The sequence below is a fragment of the Oncorhynchus masou genome, chromosome 8 (assembly GCF_036934945.1).
Source record: "Oncorhynchus masou masou isolate Uvic2021 chromosome 8, UVic_Omas_1.1, whole genome shotgun sequence".
In the NCBI taxonomy this organism is placed as follows: Eukaryota; Metazoa; Chordata; class Actinopteri; order Salmoniformes; family Salmonidae; genus Oncorhynchus; species Oncorhynchus masou.
In genome coordinates, this window is record NC_088219.1 from 12,771,206 (window position 1) to 12,789,621 (window position 18,416).

An 18,416-nucleotide genomic window follows, 5' to 3' on the forward strand; every position below is an offset into this window, starting at 1 on the left:
TCAGTCCGGAGCCGCCAGAGCCGCCCGTCAGTCTGGAGCCGCCAGAGCCGCTCGTCAGTCTGGAGCCGCCAGAGCCGCTCGTCAGTCCGGAGCCGCCAGAGCCGCCCGTCTGTCCGGAGCCGCCAGAGCCGCCCGTCAGTCCGGAGCCGCCAGAGTCTCCCACCTGTCCGGCGCCGCCAGAGTCTCCCTCCTATTCAGGGCCCGCTGTAAGACTCCCCAGTTCGGGGTCGGCGGTGAGGGTCGCCACTCCAGAGGCGCCACCTAAGTGGGCCAAGACTAAGGTTGAGTGGGCTCTACGTCCCACACCAGAGCCGCCACCGCGGTGAAATGCCCACCCAGACCCTCCCCTATAGGTTCCAGTTTTGCGCACCTTTAGGGGGGGGGTACGGTCACGTGACATAAATAAAAATGAACACGTACAATGCTGCACCTTGGTCCTCACCTCCTTCTCCCGACAACATTTGTTACAGTATTTGATCATATATATGTTTTTGCTGTTTCTTCTTATCCGTTTTGGATAAATAATTATTTGTGTTGTTGTTTGTTTAGTGTTTTCCAATTTTCCCAGACGTGGTTAGAGTCTATGGATTCTTCAATTACATTGAGCAGATTTCGGACGTGATGTTCCTTCTTTTTCGGTAGTGTATTTCAGTATTGTTTTAGTGATTCACCATAGTGAAGGCAGAGGCTCAGGTTTTCTGGGTCTCTATGTTTGTGGTTGGATAGGTTTCTCAATTTCTTTCTTAGGTTTTTGCATTCTTCATCAAATCATTTGTCATTGTTCTGCCTAACATTTTTTGATTTGATAGGGAAGCTGAGAGGTCAAATATACTGTTTAGGTTTTCTACTGCCAAGTTTACATCTTCACTATTACAGTGAATCGTTTTGTCCAGAAAGATGTCTAAAAGGGATTGAATTTGTTGTTGCCTTATTGTTTTTTGGTAAATTTCCACACTACTTTCCTTCCATTTATAGCATTTCTTAATATTATTCAGTTCCTTTGGCTTTGATGCTTCATAATTGAGTATTGCTCTGTTCAAGTATACTGTGATTTTGCTGTGATCTGATTGGAGTGTTTGTGGGATGACTGTGAACGCTCTGAGAGACTCTGGGTTGAGGTCAGTGACAAAGTAGTCTACTGCCAAGAGATGAGTTATAGGTGTACCTACCGTAGGAGTCCCCTCGAAGCCTACCATTGACTATGTACATACCCAGCGTGCGACAGAGCTGCAGGAGTTGTGACCCGTTTTTGTTGGTTATGTTGTCGTAGTTGTGCCTTGGAGGCCATATGGGGGAGGGAATTCTGTCACCTCCAGGTAGGTGTTTTACTTGTTATTTTTGAACTTTTGCCCCTTTTCTCCCCAATTTTCGTGGTAGTCAATTGGTAGTTAGTTTTGTCTCATCGCTGCAACTCCCGTACAGATTCGGGAGAGGCAAAGGTCGAGAGCTGTGGAGAGGCAAAGGTCGAGAGCTGTGTGTCCTCCAAAACATCACCCAACCAAGCCAAATCAAATCACATTTTATTGGTCACATACACATGGTTAGCAGATGTTAATGTGAGTGTAGCGAAATGCTTGTGCTTCTAGTTCCGACCGCACAGTAATATCTAACAAGTAATCTAACAATTTCACAACAACTACCTTATACAAACAAGTGTAAAAGAATGAATAAGAATATGTACATATAAATATATGAGAGATGGCCGTACGGCATAGGCAAGATGCAATAGATGGTATAGAGTACAGTATATACATATGAGATGAGTAATGTAGGGTATGTAAACATTATATAAAGTGGCATTGTTTAAAGTGACTAGTGATACATTTTTTACATCCATTTTTTATTATTGATGTGGCTGGAGTTGAGTCAGTATGTTGGCAGTAGCCACTCAATGCTAGCAATGGCTGTTTAACAGTCTGATGGCCTTGAGATAGAAGCTGTTTTCAGTCTCTCGGTCCCAGTTTTGATGTACCTGTACTGACCTCGCCACACCGCTTAACCCGGAAGCCAGCCACACCAATGTGTCGGAGGAAACACCGTACACCTGGCGACCATGTCAGCGCGCATGCGCCCCGGCCTCTATTAAATGTTCCTCATTTAATAGAGTGGGTTAAGACTGCTCTATACAAAATTAGCATACCCCCTGAGTCTCTTCCCTGTTTCACACCTGGTAGTTTGGTGGATGGGACTACCATCTCTCTGTAACCTAGAGGGCAACCAGTGGGTCCATTTCCTCTATACCATGTTTCTTGTAGGATGACAATGTCTGTATTTCTTATTTATGTGGTGCAGTCCAGGTTCCTTCTCTTTAGGCCAAAGGCAGATGACCTCAGGCCTTGGATATTCCAGGATGAGATAGTGAAGGCTTTGTGTTCCATAAAGTGTCCAATGTTGTTGGTTGTGTGGTTTGGACTCAGACCAGTAAATGTGAGCAGAGCCTGCTGAGCATCTGGTACATGCCATTGGCTTGGGCTAGTGTAAGAGTTGGGGCTGGGACTGTTTGCCTTCTCACAGCCTGAGCATAGGTGGGGGGGGGGGGCATAGACCTGATCTGAAGGGGCCTATATGGGGTGTGGGCATGGTTGGTTCCCTATCCGAATCCTCTCTATCATCTCTCTATCCTCTCTATAACCCTCTCTCTATCCTCTCTCTCTATCCTCTATCCTCTCTCTATATCCCCCTGTCTATATAATCTACCTATCCTCTCTATATCATCTCTTCCCTCTCTCTATGCTCTCTATATCCTCTCTATCACTCTCTATCCTTTTCTCTATATCCCTCTCTCTATCCCCCTCTTAATCATCTATCTATCCACTCCCTATCCTCACTCTATCATCTCTCTATCCTTTTCTATATCCTCTCTCTATCCTGTCTCTCTCCTTTCTCTCCCCTCTCTCTATCCTCTCTATATCATCTCTATCCCTCTCTCAATCTTCTCTATATCCTCTCTCTATCCTCTCTCTATCTTCGCTCTATCCTCTCCTCTCTCAATCCTCTTTATATCTTCTCTTTATTCTCTCTCTATTCTCTCTCTATCCTCTCTATATCCTCGCTTTAACCTCTATCTTCTCTCTATCCTCTCTCCTCTCTACTCTCTCTATCATCTATCCTCTCTCTATTCTCTCTATCCCTTTATATCCTCTCTCTATCCTCTCTCTATCCACTCTCTATCCACTCTCTATCCTCTCTATATCCTCTCTCTATCCACTCTCTATCCTCTCTCTATCCTCTCTATATCCCCCTCTCTATATCATCTCTCTATCCTCTCTCTATGCTCTCTCTATCCTCTCTCTATCCCTGACAAATCACAAAGCAGCATACAACCTGCCCCGAGGGCATCCATAGGTCACAATTGTATTAGTTCTCTCTCTGACCACTCAGAGGCTGGTTTAGACATACAGTTGAGCCGTGCTCTCTCTCTCTCTCTCTCTCTCTCTCTCTCTCTCTCTCTCTCTCTCTCTCTCTCTCACATCTCAAACACAGATGAAAATATCTTTGGATTAATAATGCAGCTGCTCTTGTCCGTGGCAGCGAGTGGGATGCATTATTAAACACGTGTGGGGCTAAGAAAAGTAGAAAAGTGCTTCTCAGCCTGTTAATCAGTAAATTACACACTGTGGTCTGATGGTGCCAGATGTACACTCAGGAACCACAATAACGAGCTAGCTTTCTATCTCTCTGGATGACTGTTGCACTTTCACTGGGTGCATGATTCAGGTCAATGGAAGTAGATGACATCAATACTGTACTATAGTGAACTGAAAGTTTACTATGCTCTCAAGACAATCTGACCCAAGGCTAGTGAGGTATATTTCTGAAGTGTCCCAATCTGAACTACTTCATAGGTAGTGTGAAAGAATGTGTGTAATGTGACACAAAGGAAAACTGATATTGTGGAATCAAGCCAATCAATAATGAAAATAAATAGAACACATTTTGATGGATCATAGTAGTTTTTGTGTGTTTCCAGTCTGTATTTGCCATAGAGCTTATGATACATACTGAAAGAGTGGGAGTAGGATGAGGAAGCCTGCATGACCTGATCGGTCTGCTACAGAACTCACCGATATTGGAGTGCTTCAGCAGTCGGCAGATCCTGGCCTCTCTGTCCAGCTTCTGGTGATCTGGAAGCCAAACACGCAGATAGTTTCACGACGCAGGAAACATTACAGGTGTGCTACCTTAATTTGACCCTGCTTCTCACAGCAGGAAAATAATTCTGCAGTGACAGGAAATGTGAATTATTATTATTATTGGACATTTTTGTATGGGCTTGTTGGGGCCTTTCTAAACATTGAGTACACTCCAATTAGCATTTCCTGCTGTGCACGAAAGTTCCCTGTGACAACAGATTGATCAAATTAAGATAGCTCTAGAAAGATGCCTGAGTATCCAACCTAGAATTCCAAATTGGATGACAATTCAAAACGATACTTAAAAACCTTATTCCTTATGATAGATTTTTTTGACTGTCTGTTATGCCATGTACAAATGTGTTATTCAATGCGTTTCTATGGGCTATAGCAGTAAAGGCCAAATTCACTGATTCATCAAATGATTTTGAAATATATTTTTCATACCTACAGGGGTGGTAGGGAGGGATAAGGGTGGGTGGTAGGGAGGGATGAAGGTGGGTGGTAGGGAGGGATGAAGGTGGGTGGTAATGCGGGATGAGGGTGGGTGGTAGGGAGGGAAAGGAAGGAAGGAAGGAAGGAAGGAAGGAAGGAAGGAAGGAAGGAAGGGAGGGAGGGAGGGAGGGAGGGAGGGAGGAAGGAAGGAAGGAAGGAAGGAAGGAAGGAAGGAAGGAAGGCAGGAAGGAAGGAAGAGAGGGAGGGAGGGAGGGAGGGAGGAAGGAAGGAAGGAAGGAAGGAAGGAAGGAAGGAAGGAAGGAAGGAAGGAAGGAAGGAAGGAAGGAAGGAAGGAAGGAAGGAAGGAAGGAAGGAAGGAAGGAAGGAAGGAAGGAAGGAAGGAAGGAAGGTGAAAGGGTGATGGTAGGCATGGTACAGAGGGAGGAGGTTGAGGAGGAGAGAGAGGTCACATTGACACAAGCTACTCTCCCCAGTAATGAAAGTGAGATGGCGGGCAGTCAGCAAGATAACAATGCTGCTTTGCCAAATAAATGCTCTCTTTCTGTCTGAGAACAGAGGGCTTTCTGCAGTATTAATAAGTGACCCAAATTGGCAGGGGAGACCCCCTTTTTCCTCCTAATATCTACCCCTCTGTTCATACACTCCTTCACTGTCTGCTTAATCTGCACATCTCAATCTCTTTCACTGTCTGCTCAGTCTGTACAGCTCATTCTCATTCTCCTTCACCAATCATGAGGAGTGTATCAGTCTTACAGTAAAAAGCCATTGCCCCTTGATCAAGTTCATGATTGCATCGGAGATGAGATAAACCAAGCCTCCTCCATCATCCAGGCTTTTCTTGTGTGAGCAGTAGCTCCACAAAAACCCATCTGCTGTGTAGCAGCAGCATTTATCATTATCAGTAAGTACTGTTTCGGCAGTATCACCATACCACAGGGGGCTGGTGGCACCTTAATTGGGGAGGACGGTATCGTGGTAATGGCTGGAGTGGAATAGGTGGAATGGTATCAAATACATCAAACTCATAGTTTCAATGTTTTTGATGCCATTTCATTTGCTCCGTTCCAGACATTATTATGAGCCGTCCTCCTCTCACCAGCCTCCACTGCACCATTACACATATACAAAATGAAACAAATATAATCTCGTTCTTTCCTTGCACCCAGAATATTTGCCGTCGTACCAGCTTTTAAGCGTGTGCCAATCTCCTCCTCCGTCCCTACAGCCTTCCTGTACTGTACGCCATCCACTGTAATGTATACGCAAAGATATGCTCTGGACTTTAACAATTGTGTTGCTAAGCAACCCGGCAGAATACACCAGGACTAGAATTATAAGATATAGCTGAGTAAAAATACAGAGGGAGAAATGGAGTTCATGCGGCCCTGTGTAAATCCTCCAACAGGGGTATAATGAAAGACAAATGAAGCGTCAACAGCACTGAGCACAGAACACAAGTCAAGGGCAATACACCAGGATAGTGTGATACCACAATGAGCCTTACAAAAACATTTTCCAATCACATATTACACAATGACAATCAAACAGGAAATGACATACACCGTAGAATAATAGACCCCTCTGCGTTTCAATGCAATAACAAAACACAGGTCTGTAGCCTTAAATGGCTTTTAAATGTATTATAATGAATGTCCAATACGTTGTATTAGTGTAACTTTGTACAGTATCATTGATGCTCACTGCATTAATACATTGATTAACACATTGACACTGACATGTATAGTATACTGTATATTAACACACTGACATGTATAGTATACTGTATATTAACACACTGACATGTATAGTATACTGTATATTAACACACTGACATGTATAGTTTACTGTATATTAACACACTGCCATGTATAGTATACTGTATATTAACACACTGACATGTATAGTATACTGTATATTAACACACTGACATGTATAGTATACTGTATATTAACACACTGACATGTATAGTATACTGTATATTAACACACTGATATGTATAGTATACTGTATATTAACACACTGACATGTATAGTATACTGTATATTAACACACTGACATGTATAGTATACTGTATATTAACACACTGACATGTATAGTATATTGTATATTAACACACTGACATGTATAGTATACTGTATATTAACACACTGACACTGACATGTATAGTTTACTGTATATTAACACACTGACACTGACATGTATAGTTTACTGTATATTAACACACTGACATGTATAGTATACTGTATATTAACACACTGACATGTATAGTATACTGTATATTAACACACTGACATGTATAGTTTACTGTATATTAACACACTGACATGTATAGTATACTGTATATTAACACACTGACATGTATAGTTTACTGTATATTAACACACTGACATGTATAGTATACTGTATATTAACACACTGACATGTATAGTATACTGTATATTAACACACTGACATGTATAGTTTACTGTATATTAACACACTGACATGTATAGTTTACTGTATATTAACACACTGACATGTATAGTTTACTGTATATTAACACACAGACATGTATAGTATACTGTATATTAACACACTGACATGTATAGTATACTGTATATTAACACACTGACATGTATAGTATACTGTATATTAACACACTGACATGTATAGTATACTGTATATTAACACACTGACATGTATAGTATACTGTATATTAACACATTGACACTGACATGTATAGTATACTGTATATTAACACATTGACACTGACATGTATAGTATACTGTATATTAACACACTGACATGTATAGTATACTGTATATTAACACACTGACATGTATAGTATACTGTATATTAACACACTGACATGTATAGTATACTGTATATTAACACACTGACATGTATAGTATACTGTATATTAACACACTGACATGTATAGTTTACTGTATATTAACACACTGACATGTATAGTATACTGTATATTAACACACTGACATGTATAGTTTACTGTATATTAACACACTGACATGTATAGTATACTGTATATTAACACACTGACATGTATAGTTTACTGTATATTAACACACTGACATGTATAGTATACTGTATATTAACACACTGACATGTATAGTATACTGTATATTAACGCACTGACATGTATAGTATACTGTATATTAACACACTAACATGTATAGTATACTGTATATTAACACACTGACATGTATAGTATATTGTATATTAACACACTGACATGTATAGTATACTGTATATTAACACACTGACACTGACATGTATAGTTTACTGTATATTAACACACTGACACTGACATGTATAGTTTACTGTATATTAACACACTGACATGTATAGTATACTGTATATTAACACACTGACACTGACATGTATAGTTTACTGTATATTAACACACTGACATGTATAGTATACTGTATATTAACACACTGACACTGACATGTATAGTTTACTGTATATTAACACACTGACACTGACATGTATAGTTTACTGTATATTAACACACTGACATGTATAGTATACTGTATATTAACACACTGACACTGACATGTATAGTTTACTGTATATTAACACACTGACACTGACATGTATAGTTTACTGTATATTAACACACTGACATGTATAGTATACTGTATATTAACACACTGACATGTATAGTTTACTGTATATTAACACACTGCCATGTATAGTATACTGTATATTAACACACTGACATGTATAGTATACTGTATATTAACACACTGACATGTATAGTATACTGTATATTAACACACTGACATGTATAGTATACTGTATATTAACACACTGACATGTATAGTATACTGTATATTAACACACTGATATGTATAGTATACTGTATATTAACACACTGACATGTATAGTATACTGTATATTAACACACTGACATGTATAGTATACTGTATATTAACACACTGACATGTATAGTATATTGTATATTAACACACTGACATGTATAGTATACTGTATATTAACACACTGACACTGACATGTATAGTTTACTGTATATTAACACACTGACACTGACATGTATAGTTTACTGTATATTAACACACTGACATGTATAGTATACTGTATATTAACACACTGACATGTATAGTATACTGTATATTAACACACTGACATGTATAGTATACTGTATATTAACACACTGACATGTATAGTATACTGTATATTAACACACTGACATGTATAGTATACTGTATATTAACACACTGACATGTATAGTATATTGTATATTAACACACTGACATGTATAGTATACTGTATATTAACACACTGACATGTATAGTATACTGTATATTAACACACTGACATGTATAGTTTACTGTATATTAACACACTGACATGTATAGTATACTGTATATTAACACACTGACATGTATAGTTTACTGTATATTAACACACTGACATGTATAGTATACTGTATATTAACACACTGACATGTATAGTTTACTGTATATTAACACACTGACATGTATAGTATACTGTATATTAACACACTGACATGTATAGTATACTGTATATTAACGCACTGACATGTATAGTATACTGTATATTAACACACTAACATGTATAGTATACTGTATATTAACACACTGACATGTATAGTATATTGTATATTAACACACTGACATGTATAGTATACTGTATATTAACACACTGACACTGACATGTATAGTTTACTGTATATTAACACACTGACACTGACATGTATAGTTTACTGTATATTAACACACTGACATGTATAGTATACTGTATATTAACACACTGACACTGACATGTATAGTTTACTGTATATTAACACACTGACATGTATAGTATACTGTATATTAACACACTGACACTGACATGTATAGTTTACTGTATATTAACACACTGACACTGACATGTATAGTATACTGTATATTAACACACTGACATGTATAGTATACTGTATATTAACACACTGACATGTATAGTTTACTGTATATTAACACACTGACATGTATAGTTTACTGTATATTAACACACTGACATGTATAGTTTACTGTATATTAACACACAGACATGTATAGTATACTGTATATTAACACACTGACATGTATAGTATACTGTATATTAACACACTGACATGTATAGTATAGTGTATATTAACACACTGACATGTATAGTTTACTGTATATTAACACACTGACATGTATAGTATACTGTATATTAACACACTGACATGTATAGTATACTGTATATTAACACACTGACATGTATAGTATACTGTATATTAACACACTGACATGTATAGTATACTGTATATTAACGCACTGACATGTATAGTATACTGTATATTAACACACTGGCATGTATAGTATACTGTATATTAACGCACTGACATGTATAGTATACTGTATATTAACACACTGACATGTATAGTATACTGTATATTAACACACTGACATGTATAGTATACTGTATATTAACACACTGACATGTATAGTATACTGTATATTAACACACTGACATGTATAGTATACTGTATATTAAACACACTGACATGTATAGTATACTGTATATTAACACATTGACACTGACATGTATAGTATACTGTATATTAACACATTGACACTGACATGTATAGTATACTGTATATTAACACACTGACATGTATAGTATACTGTATATTAACACACTGACATGTATAGTATACTGTATATTAACACACTGACATGTATAGTATACTGTATATTAACACACTGACATGTATAGTATACTGTATATTAACACACTGACATGTATAGTTTACTGTATATTAACACACTGACATGTATAGTATACTGTATATTAACACACTGACATGTATAGTTTACTGTATATTAACACACTGACATGTATAGTATACTGTATATTAACACACTGACATGTATAGTTTACTGTATATTAACACACTGACATGTATAGTATACTGTATATTAACACACTGACATGTATAGTATACTGTATATTAACGCACTGACATGTATAGTATACTGTATATTAACACACTAACATGTATAGTATACTGTATATTAACACACTGACATGTATAGTATATTGTATATTAACACACTGACATGTATAGTATACTGTATATTAACACACTGACACTGACATGTATAGTTTACTGTATATTAACACACTGACACTGACATGTATAGTTTACTGTATATTAACACACTGACATGTATAGTATACTGTATATTAACACACTGACACTGACATGTATAGTTTACTGTATATTAACACACTGACATGTATAGTATACTGTATATTAACACACTGACACTGACATGTATAGTTTACTGTATATTAACACACTGACACTGACATGTATAGTTTACTGTATATTAACACACTGACATGTATAGTATACTGTATATTAACACACTGACACTGACATGTATAGTTTACTGTATATTAACACACTGACACTGACATGTATAGTTTACTGTATATTAACACACTGACATGTATAGTATACTGTATATTAACACACTGACATGTATAGTTTACTGTATATTAACACACTGCCATGTATAGTATACTGTATATTAACACACTGACATGTATAGTATACTGTATATTAACACACTGACATGTATAGTATACTGTATATTAACACACTGACATGTATAGTATACTGTATATTAACACACTGACATGTATAGTATACTGTATATTAACACACTGATATGTATAGTATACTGTATATTAACACACTGACATGTATAGTATACTGTATATTAACACACTGACATGTATAGTATACTGTATATTAACACACTGACATGTATAGTATATTGTATATTAACACACTGACATGTATAGTATACTGTATATTAACACACTGACACTGACATGTATAGTTTACTGTATATTAACACACTGACACTGACATGTATAGTTTACTGTATATTAACACACTGACATGTATAGTATACTGTATATTAACACACTGACATGTATAGTATACTGTATATTAACACACTGACATGTATAGTATACTGTATATTAACACACTGACATGTATAGTATACTGTATATTAACACACTGACATGTATAGTATACTGTATATTAACACACTGACATGTATAGTATATTGTATATTAACACACTGACATGTATAGTATACTGTATATTAACACACTGACATGTATAGTATACTGTATATTAACACACTGACATGTATAGTTTACTGTATATTAACACACTGACATGTATAGTATACTGTATATTAACACACTGACATGTATAGTTTACTGTATATTAACACACTGACATGTATAGTATACTGTATATTAACACACTGACATGTATAGTTTACTGTATATTAACACACTGACATGTATAGTATACTGTATATTAACACACTGACATGTATAGTATACTGTATATTAACGCACTGACATGTATAGTATACTGTATATTAACACACTAACATGTATAGTATACTGTATATTAACACACTGACATGTATAGTATATTGTATATTAACACACTGACATGTATAGTATACTGTATATTAACACACTGACACTGACATGTATAGTTTACTGTATATTAACACACTGACACTGACATGTATAGTTTACTGTATATTAACACACTGACATGTATAGTATACTGTATATTAACACACTGACACTGACATGTATAGTTTACTGTATATTAACACACTGACATGTATAGTATACTGTATATTAACACACTGACACTGACATGTATAGTTTACTGTATATTAACACACTGACACTGACATGTATAGTTTACTGTATATTAACACACTGACATGTATAGTATACTGTATATTAACACACTGACATGTATAGTTTACTGTATATTAACACACTGCCATGTATAGTATACTGTATATTAACACACTGACATGTATAGTATACTGTATATTAACACACTGACATGTATAGTATACTGTATATTAACACACTGACATGTATAGTATACTGTATATTAACACACTGACATGTATAGTATACTGTATATTAACACACTGATATGTATAGTATACTGTATATTAACACACTGACATGTATAGTATACTGTATATTAACACACTGACATGTATAGTATACTGTATATTAACACACTGACATGTATAGTATATTGTATATTAACACACTGACATGTATAGTATACTGTATATTAACACACTGACACTGACATGTATAGTTTACTGTATATTAACACACTGACACTGACATGTATAGTTTACTGTATATTAACACACTGACATGTATAGTATACTGTATATTAACACACTGACATGTATAGTATACTGTATATTAACACACTGACATGTATAGTTTACTGTATATTAACACACTGACATGTATAGTTTACTGTATATTAACACACTGACATGTATAGTTTACTGTATATTAACACACTGACATGTATAGTATACTGTATATTAACACACTGACATGTATAGTATACTGTATATTAACACACTGACATGTATAGTATACTGTATATTAACACACTGACATGTATAGTATACTGTATATTAACACACTGACATGTATAGTATACTGTATATTAACACACTGACATGTATAGTATATTGTATATTAACACACTGACATGTATAGTATACTGTATATTAACACACTGACACTGACATGTATAGTTTACTGTATATTAACACACTGACACTGACATGTATAGTTTACTGTATATTAACACACTGACATGTATAGTATACTGTATATTAACACACTGACATGTATAGTATACTGTATATTAACACACTGACATGTATAGTTTACTGTATATTAACACACTGACATGTATAGTTTACTGTATATTAACACACTGACATGTATAGTTTACTGTATATTAACACACTGACATGTATAGTATACTGTATATTAACACACTGACATGTATAGTATACTGTATATTAACGCACTGACATGTATAGTATACTGTATATTAACACACTGACATGTATAGTATACTGTATATTAACACACTGACATGTATAGTATACTGTAAATTAACTTATTGACACAGATACCATGATAATGTTGGTCTTATTTTACACTCCTGCTGCATGCACAGTAACCTGCAGCCAGACGAACATGGGCCTGACCCTTGAAGACGACCTACGTAGTTTCAATGTAGACAGACAATCAATCAATCCACTGTTGGTTAGTTTAATACCTTGAGTGATTTTCCCAGCACTAGTAGGCCAACACGTTTTGGTGTGAAGCCTTTTTGATCTAAAGAACAGCTCACTCACAGCTGATTCGGGTTAAATGATCTGCCCTACTCCTCCTGGTCCAGCTGTCCATTATCAGAATACTAATAATCCTCCAATGCTTCTCCGCCAGATGTCTTTCCCTGCTCCATGCAATCTGTCCTGCTCACCATTACACCTGAGCCTTACGTCTGAGGGTCCCCAACCCGACAGCCAGTCGGTCTCTACAGAGCAAGTAGAGAGGCAGGTTTCGTGTAGAAGGAGTCTCTACAGAGCAAGTAGAGAGGCAGGCTTTGTGTAGAATGAGTCTCTACAGAGCAAGTAGAGAGGCAGGTTTCGTGTAGAAGGAGTCTCTACAGAGCAAGTAGAGAGGCAGGCTTTGTGTAGAATGAGTCTCTACAGAGCAAGTAGAGAGGCAGGCTTTGTGTAGAATGAGTCTCTACAGAGCAAGTAGAGAGGCAGGCTTCGTGTAGAATGAGTCTCTACAGAGCAAGTAGAGAGGCAGGCTTCGTGTAGAAGGAGTCTCTACAGAGCAAGTAGAGAGGCAGGCTTCGTGTAGAAGGAGTCTCTACAGAGCAAGTAGAGAGGCAGGCTTCGTGTAGAAGGAGTCTCTACAGAGCAAGTAGAGAGGCAGGCTTCGTGTAGAAGGAGTCTCTACAGAGCAAGTAGAGAGGCAGGCTTTGTAGAATGAGTCTCTACAGAGCAAGTAGAGAGGCAGGCTTCGTGTAGAATGAGTCTCTACAGAGCAAGTAGAGAGGCAGGCTTTGTGTAGAAGGAGTCTCTACAGAGCAAGTAGAGAGGCAGGCTTCGTGTAGAAGAAGTCTCTACAGAGCAAGTAGAGAGGCAGGCTTCGTGTAGAAGGAGTCTCTACAGAGCAAGTAGAGAGGCAGGCTTCGTGTAGAATGAGTCTCTACAGAGCAAGTAGAGAGGCAGGCTTCGTGTAGAATGAGTCTCTACAGAGCAAGTAGAGAGGCAGGCTTTGTGTAGAATGAGTCTCTACAGAGCAAGTAGAGAGGCAGGCTTTGTGTAGAATAAGTCTCTACAGAGAAAGTAGAGAGGCAGGCTTCGTGTAGAATGAGTCTACAGAGCAAGTAGAGAGGCAGGCTTCGTGGGAGTAAATGTAAAATCCTAGCAAATCCTTTTGGACCAAAGCAGTTGCATATCTGTGATCTCTAGGAGAAATGTCATAGTCATTTACAGAGGCACACCAACTCATCTTTGTATTATCTTTGTATCATCTTTGTATTACATTTACTATGATTTTACACATTAGGAACTCATATTAACGCCATGAATTACTTGAAGTCAGACCATCTCTAACAACCAACCCCACAGGATATAATGGAACAGGCTACAACATGGTGAGAAAAGGAGAATCCAGTCTGAATTATCATTCAGCTCCTCTAGTGTGGATGTAGGGAGGGTGGATTGCTAGGGCATATATTTATTTACAATAAATCATGTTATGGTGTCAGCAGAGTCTCCTGGCAGAGGGCCAAGCAGGCAGCTGGTTGAGGGTTTTTAATGATATCACTGTTTCCTCCCAGGGTTCTATCTAAAGTGCACGCACGCACGCACACACACACACCTGTAACTTAAGGGAAATCAAAATCACATGCAAACAACATATAATGTGTGTTCCCCTGTATGCACAGTGTTCGATAGCCACGACAACATCATTTGCACTGTGCTCCACAAAACACTATATGTACTCTCCTAGAAGCACATGCCACATGAATACAAATAGGCACTCACTGAAACGAAAGTAAACAACAAAGGAAGAGAGAATGGGATAAACAGGCAAGAAGCAGCAGGGGTTTCTGGGCTCACTAAGGAGTAGTCTGTCAGTCAGTCACAGGCCAACAGGGAGATGTCTGTTTGTGGTTCCCCTCTACACACTCTCTCACACACAGAATACCAAACATCCTGCCTCCTCCCAGACCTCAGCATGCCAGCTGACAACACATCTCTCTACAAGACCACTAGCCATCCATTCAATATGGAGGCCTGACCACAACACAGCTATCTACCAGACCCCTAGCCAGTAATTCAGTATGGAGGCCTGACCACAACGCACCTCTCTACCAGACCCCTAACCAGCCATTTAGTATGGATGCCTGACCACAACACACCTCTCTACCAGACCCTAGCCAGCCATTCAGTATAGAGGCCTGACCACAACACACCTCTCTACCAGATCCCTAGCCAGCCAATCAGTATGGAGCTGTGGCCACAACATGGTGAAGCATCCCCTTCCTCCTCCCTACCTACCTACCCCTCCCCTCCCCGCCCTCCCCTTCCTCCTCCCTTCCCTAGCCTCCTGTCCTACCTGCCCCTCTACTCTCTACCTAACCCTCCCCTCCCTACCCTCCCCTTCCTCCTCCCTACCTACCCTCCCCTTCCTCCTCCCTACCTACCCTCCCCTTCCTCCTCCCTCCCTACCCTCCCCTTCCTCCTACCTACCATCCCCTTCCTCCTCCCTACCCTCCCCTTCCTCCTCCCTACCCTCCCCTTCCTCCTCCCTACCTACCCTCCCCTTCCTCCTCCCTACCCTCCCCTTCCTCCTCCCTACCTACCCTCCCCTTCCTCCTCCCTACCTACCCTCCCCTTCCTCCTCCCTACCCTCCCCTTCCTCCTCCCTAACTACCCTCCCCTTCCTCCTCCCTACCTACCCTCCCCTTCCTCCTCCCTACCTACCCTCCCCTTCGTCCTCCCTACCTACCCTCCCCTTCGTCCTCCCTACCTACCCTCCCCTCCCCTCCCTACCCTCCCCTTCCTCCTCCCTCCCCTACCCTCCTCTTCCTCCTCCCTACCTAGATATGTAGTGTAGTTCTCAATAGAACGGTTGTGAAATGGTGATACTGCAATACAATACACAACAGCAATACGTATAGAAACTCACCATATAGCATTGTAAATATCAAACAAGAATTGGCAGTATGTATATATATATTTAGCCCAAACAACTACCTCTTTCCCGACTGTATTTATTTTATTTATTTATTTTGCTCCTTTGCACCCCATTGTTTTTATTTCTACTTTGCACATTCTTCCACTGCAAATCTACCATTCCAGTTTTTTACTTACTATATTGTATTTACTTCGCCGCCATGGCCTTTTTTTTGCCTTTACCTCCCTTATCTCACCTCATTTGCTCACATCGTATATAGACTTGTTTATACTGTATTATTGACTGTATGTTTGTTTTACTCCATGTGTCATTGTATGTGTCGAACTGCTTTGCTTTATCTTGGCCAGGTCGCAATTGAAAATGAGAACTTGTTCTCAACTTGCCTACCTGGTTAAATAAAGGTGAAATAAAATAAAATAAAAAATATATAATCTCCTGAAATGACATTGCGTTTATCTGGAAAAGTTTAGGCATAATTGAGTTAGAATGGTAATAGCTATAACTCCGGTAAATTGCTCTGGAAATTTCAAAGACCATTTAACATTGTTATTTGTCACATGCGCCGAATACAACAGGTGTAGACCTTACTGTGAAATGCTTACTTACAAGCCCTTAACCAACAATGCAGTTAAAAAGTATGAAATTTAACAAATGGATAAAACTAAATTAGTAACAATAAAATAACAAAATAAAATAACAAAATAATATAATGTTAGCGAGGCTATATACAGGCTATATACAGGCTATATAGAGGCTATATAGAGGCTATATACAGGCTATATACAGGCTATATACAGGCTATATAGAGGCTATATACAGGCTATATACAGGCTATATACAGGCTATATACAGGCTATATACAGGCTATATACAGGCTATATACAGGCTACATAGAGGCTATATAGAGGTTATATAGAGGCTATATACAGGCTATATACATGCTATATAGAGGCTATATACAGGCTATATACAGGCTATATAGAGGCTATATAGAGGCTATATACAGGCTATATACAGGCTATATACAGGCTATATAGAGGCTATATACAGGCTATATACAGGCTATATACAGGCTATATACAGGCTATATACAGGCTATATACAGGCTATATACAGGCTATATACAGGCTATATACAGGCTATATACAGGCTATATACAGGCTATATAGAGGCTATATACAGGCTATATACAGGCTATATAGAGGCTATATACAGGCTATATACAGGCTATATACAGGCTACATAGAGGCTACATACAGGCTACATACAGTCTACATACAGGCAATATACAGGCTATATACATGCTATATAGAGGCTATATACAGGCTATATACAGGCTATATACAGGCAATATACAGGCTATATACATGCTATATACAGGCTATATAGAGGCTATATACAGGCTATATACAGGCTATATACAGGCTATATACAGGCTATATAGAGGCTATATACAGGCTATATACAGGCTATATACAGGCTATATAGAGGCTATATACAGGCTATATACAGGCTATATACAGGCTATATACAGGCTATATACAGGCTATATACAGGCTATATACAGGCTATATACAGGCTATATACAGGCTATATAGAGGCTATATACAGGCTATATACAGGCTATATACAGGCTATATACAGGCTATATAGAGG

At 38.1% G+C, this 18,416-nt stretch overlaps 1 protein-coding gene across 3 annotated transcripts in view; it reads right to left on the reverse strand.

Annotated features, from left to right (window-relative positions):
- Positions 1–18,416, reverse strand: part of camk2a (calcium/calmodulin-dependent protein kinase II alpha) — a 151,963-nt gene that overhangs the window by 93,242 nt on the left and 40,305 nt on the right. For all 3 annotated transcript variants that reach the window (XM_064971496.1, XM_064971494.1, XM_064971495.1), the window contains exon 3: positions 4,065–4,124. In XM_064971496.1, the coding sequence (XP_064827568.1) occupies positions 4,065–4,124 (60 nt within the window). The remainder of the gene's footprint in view (positions 1–4,064; positions 4,125–18,416) is intronic.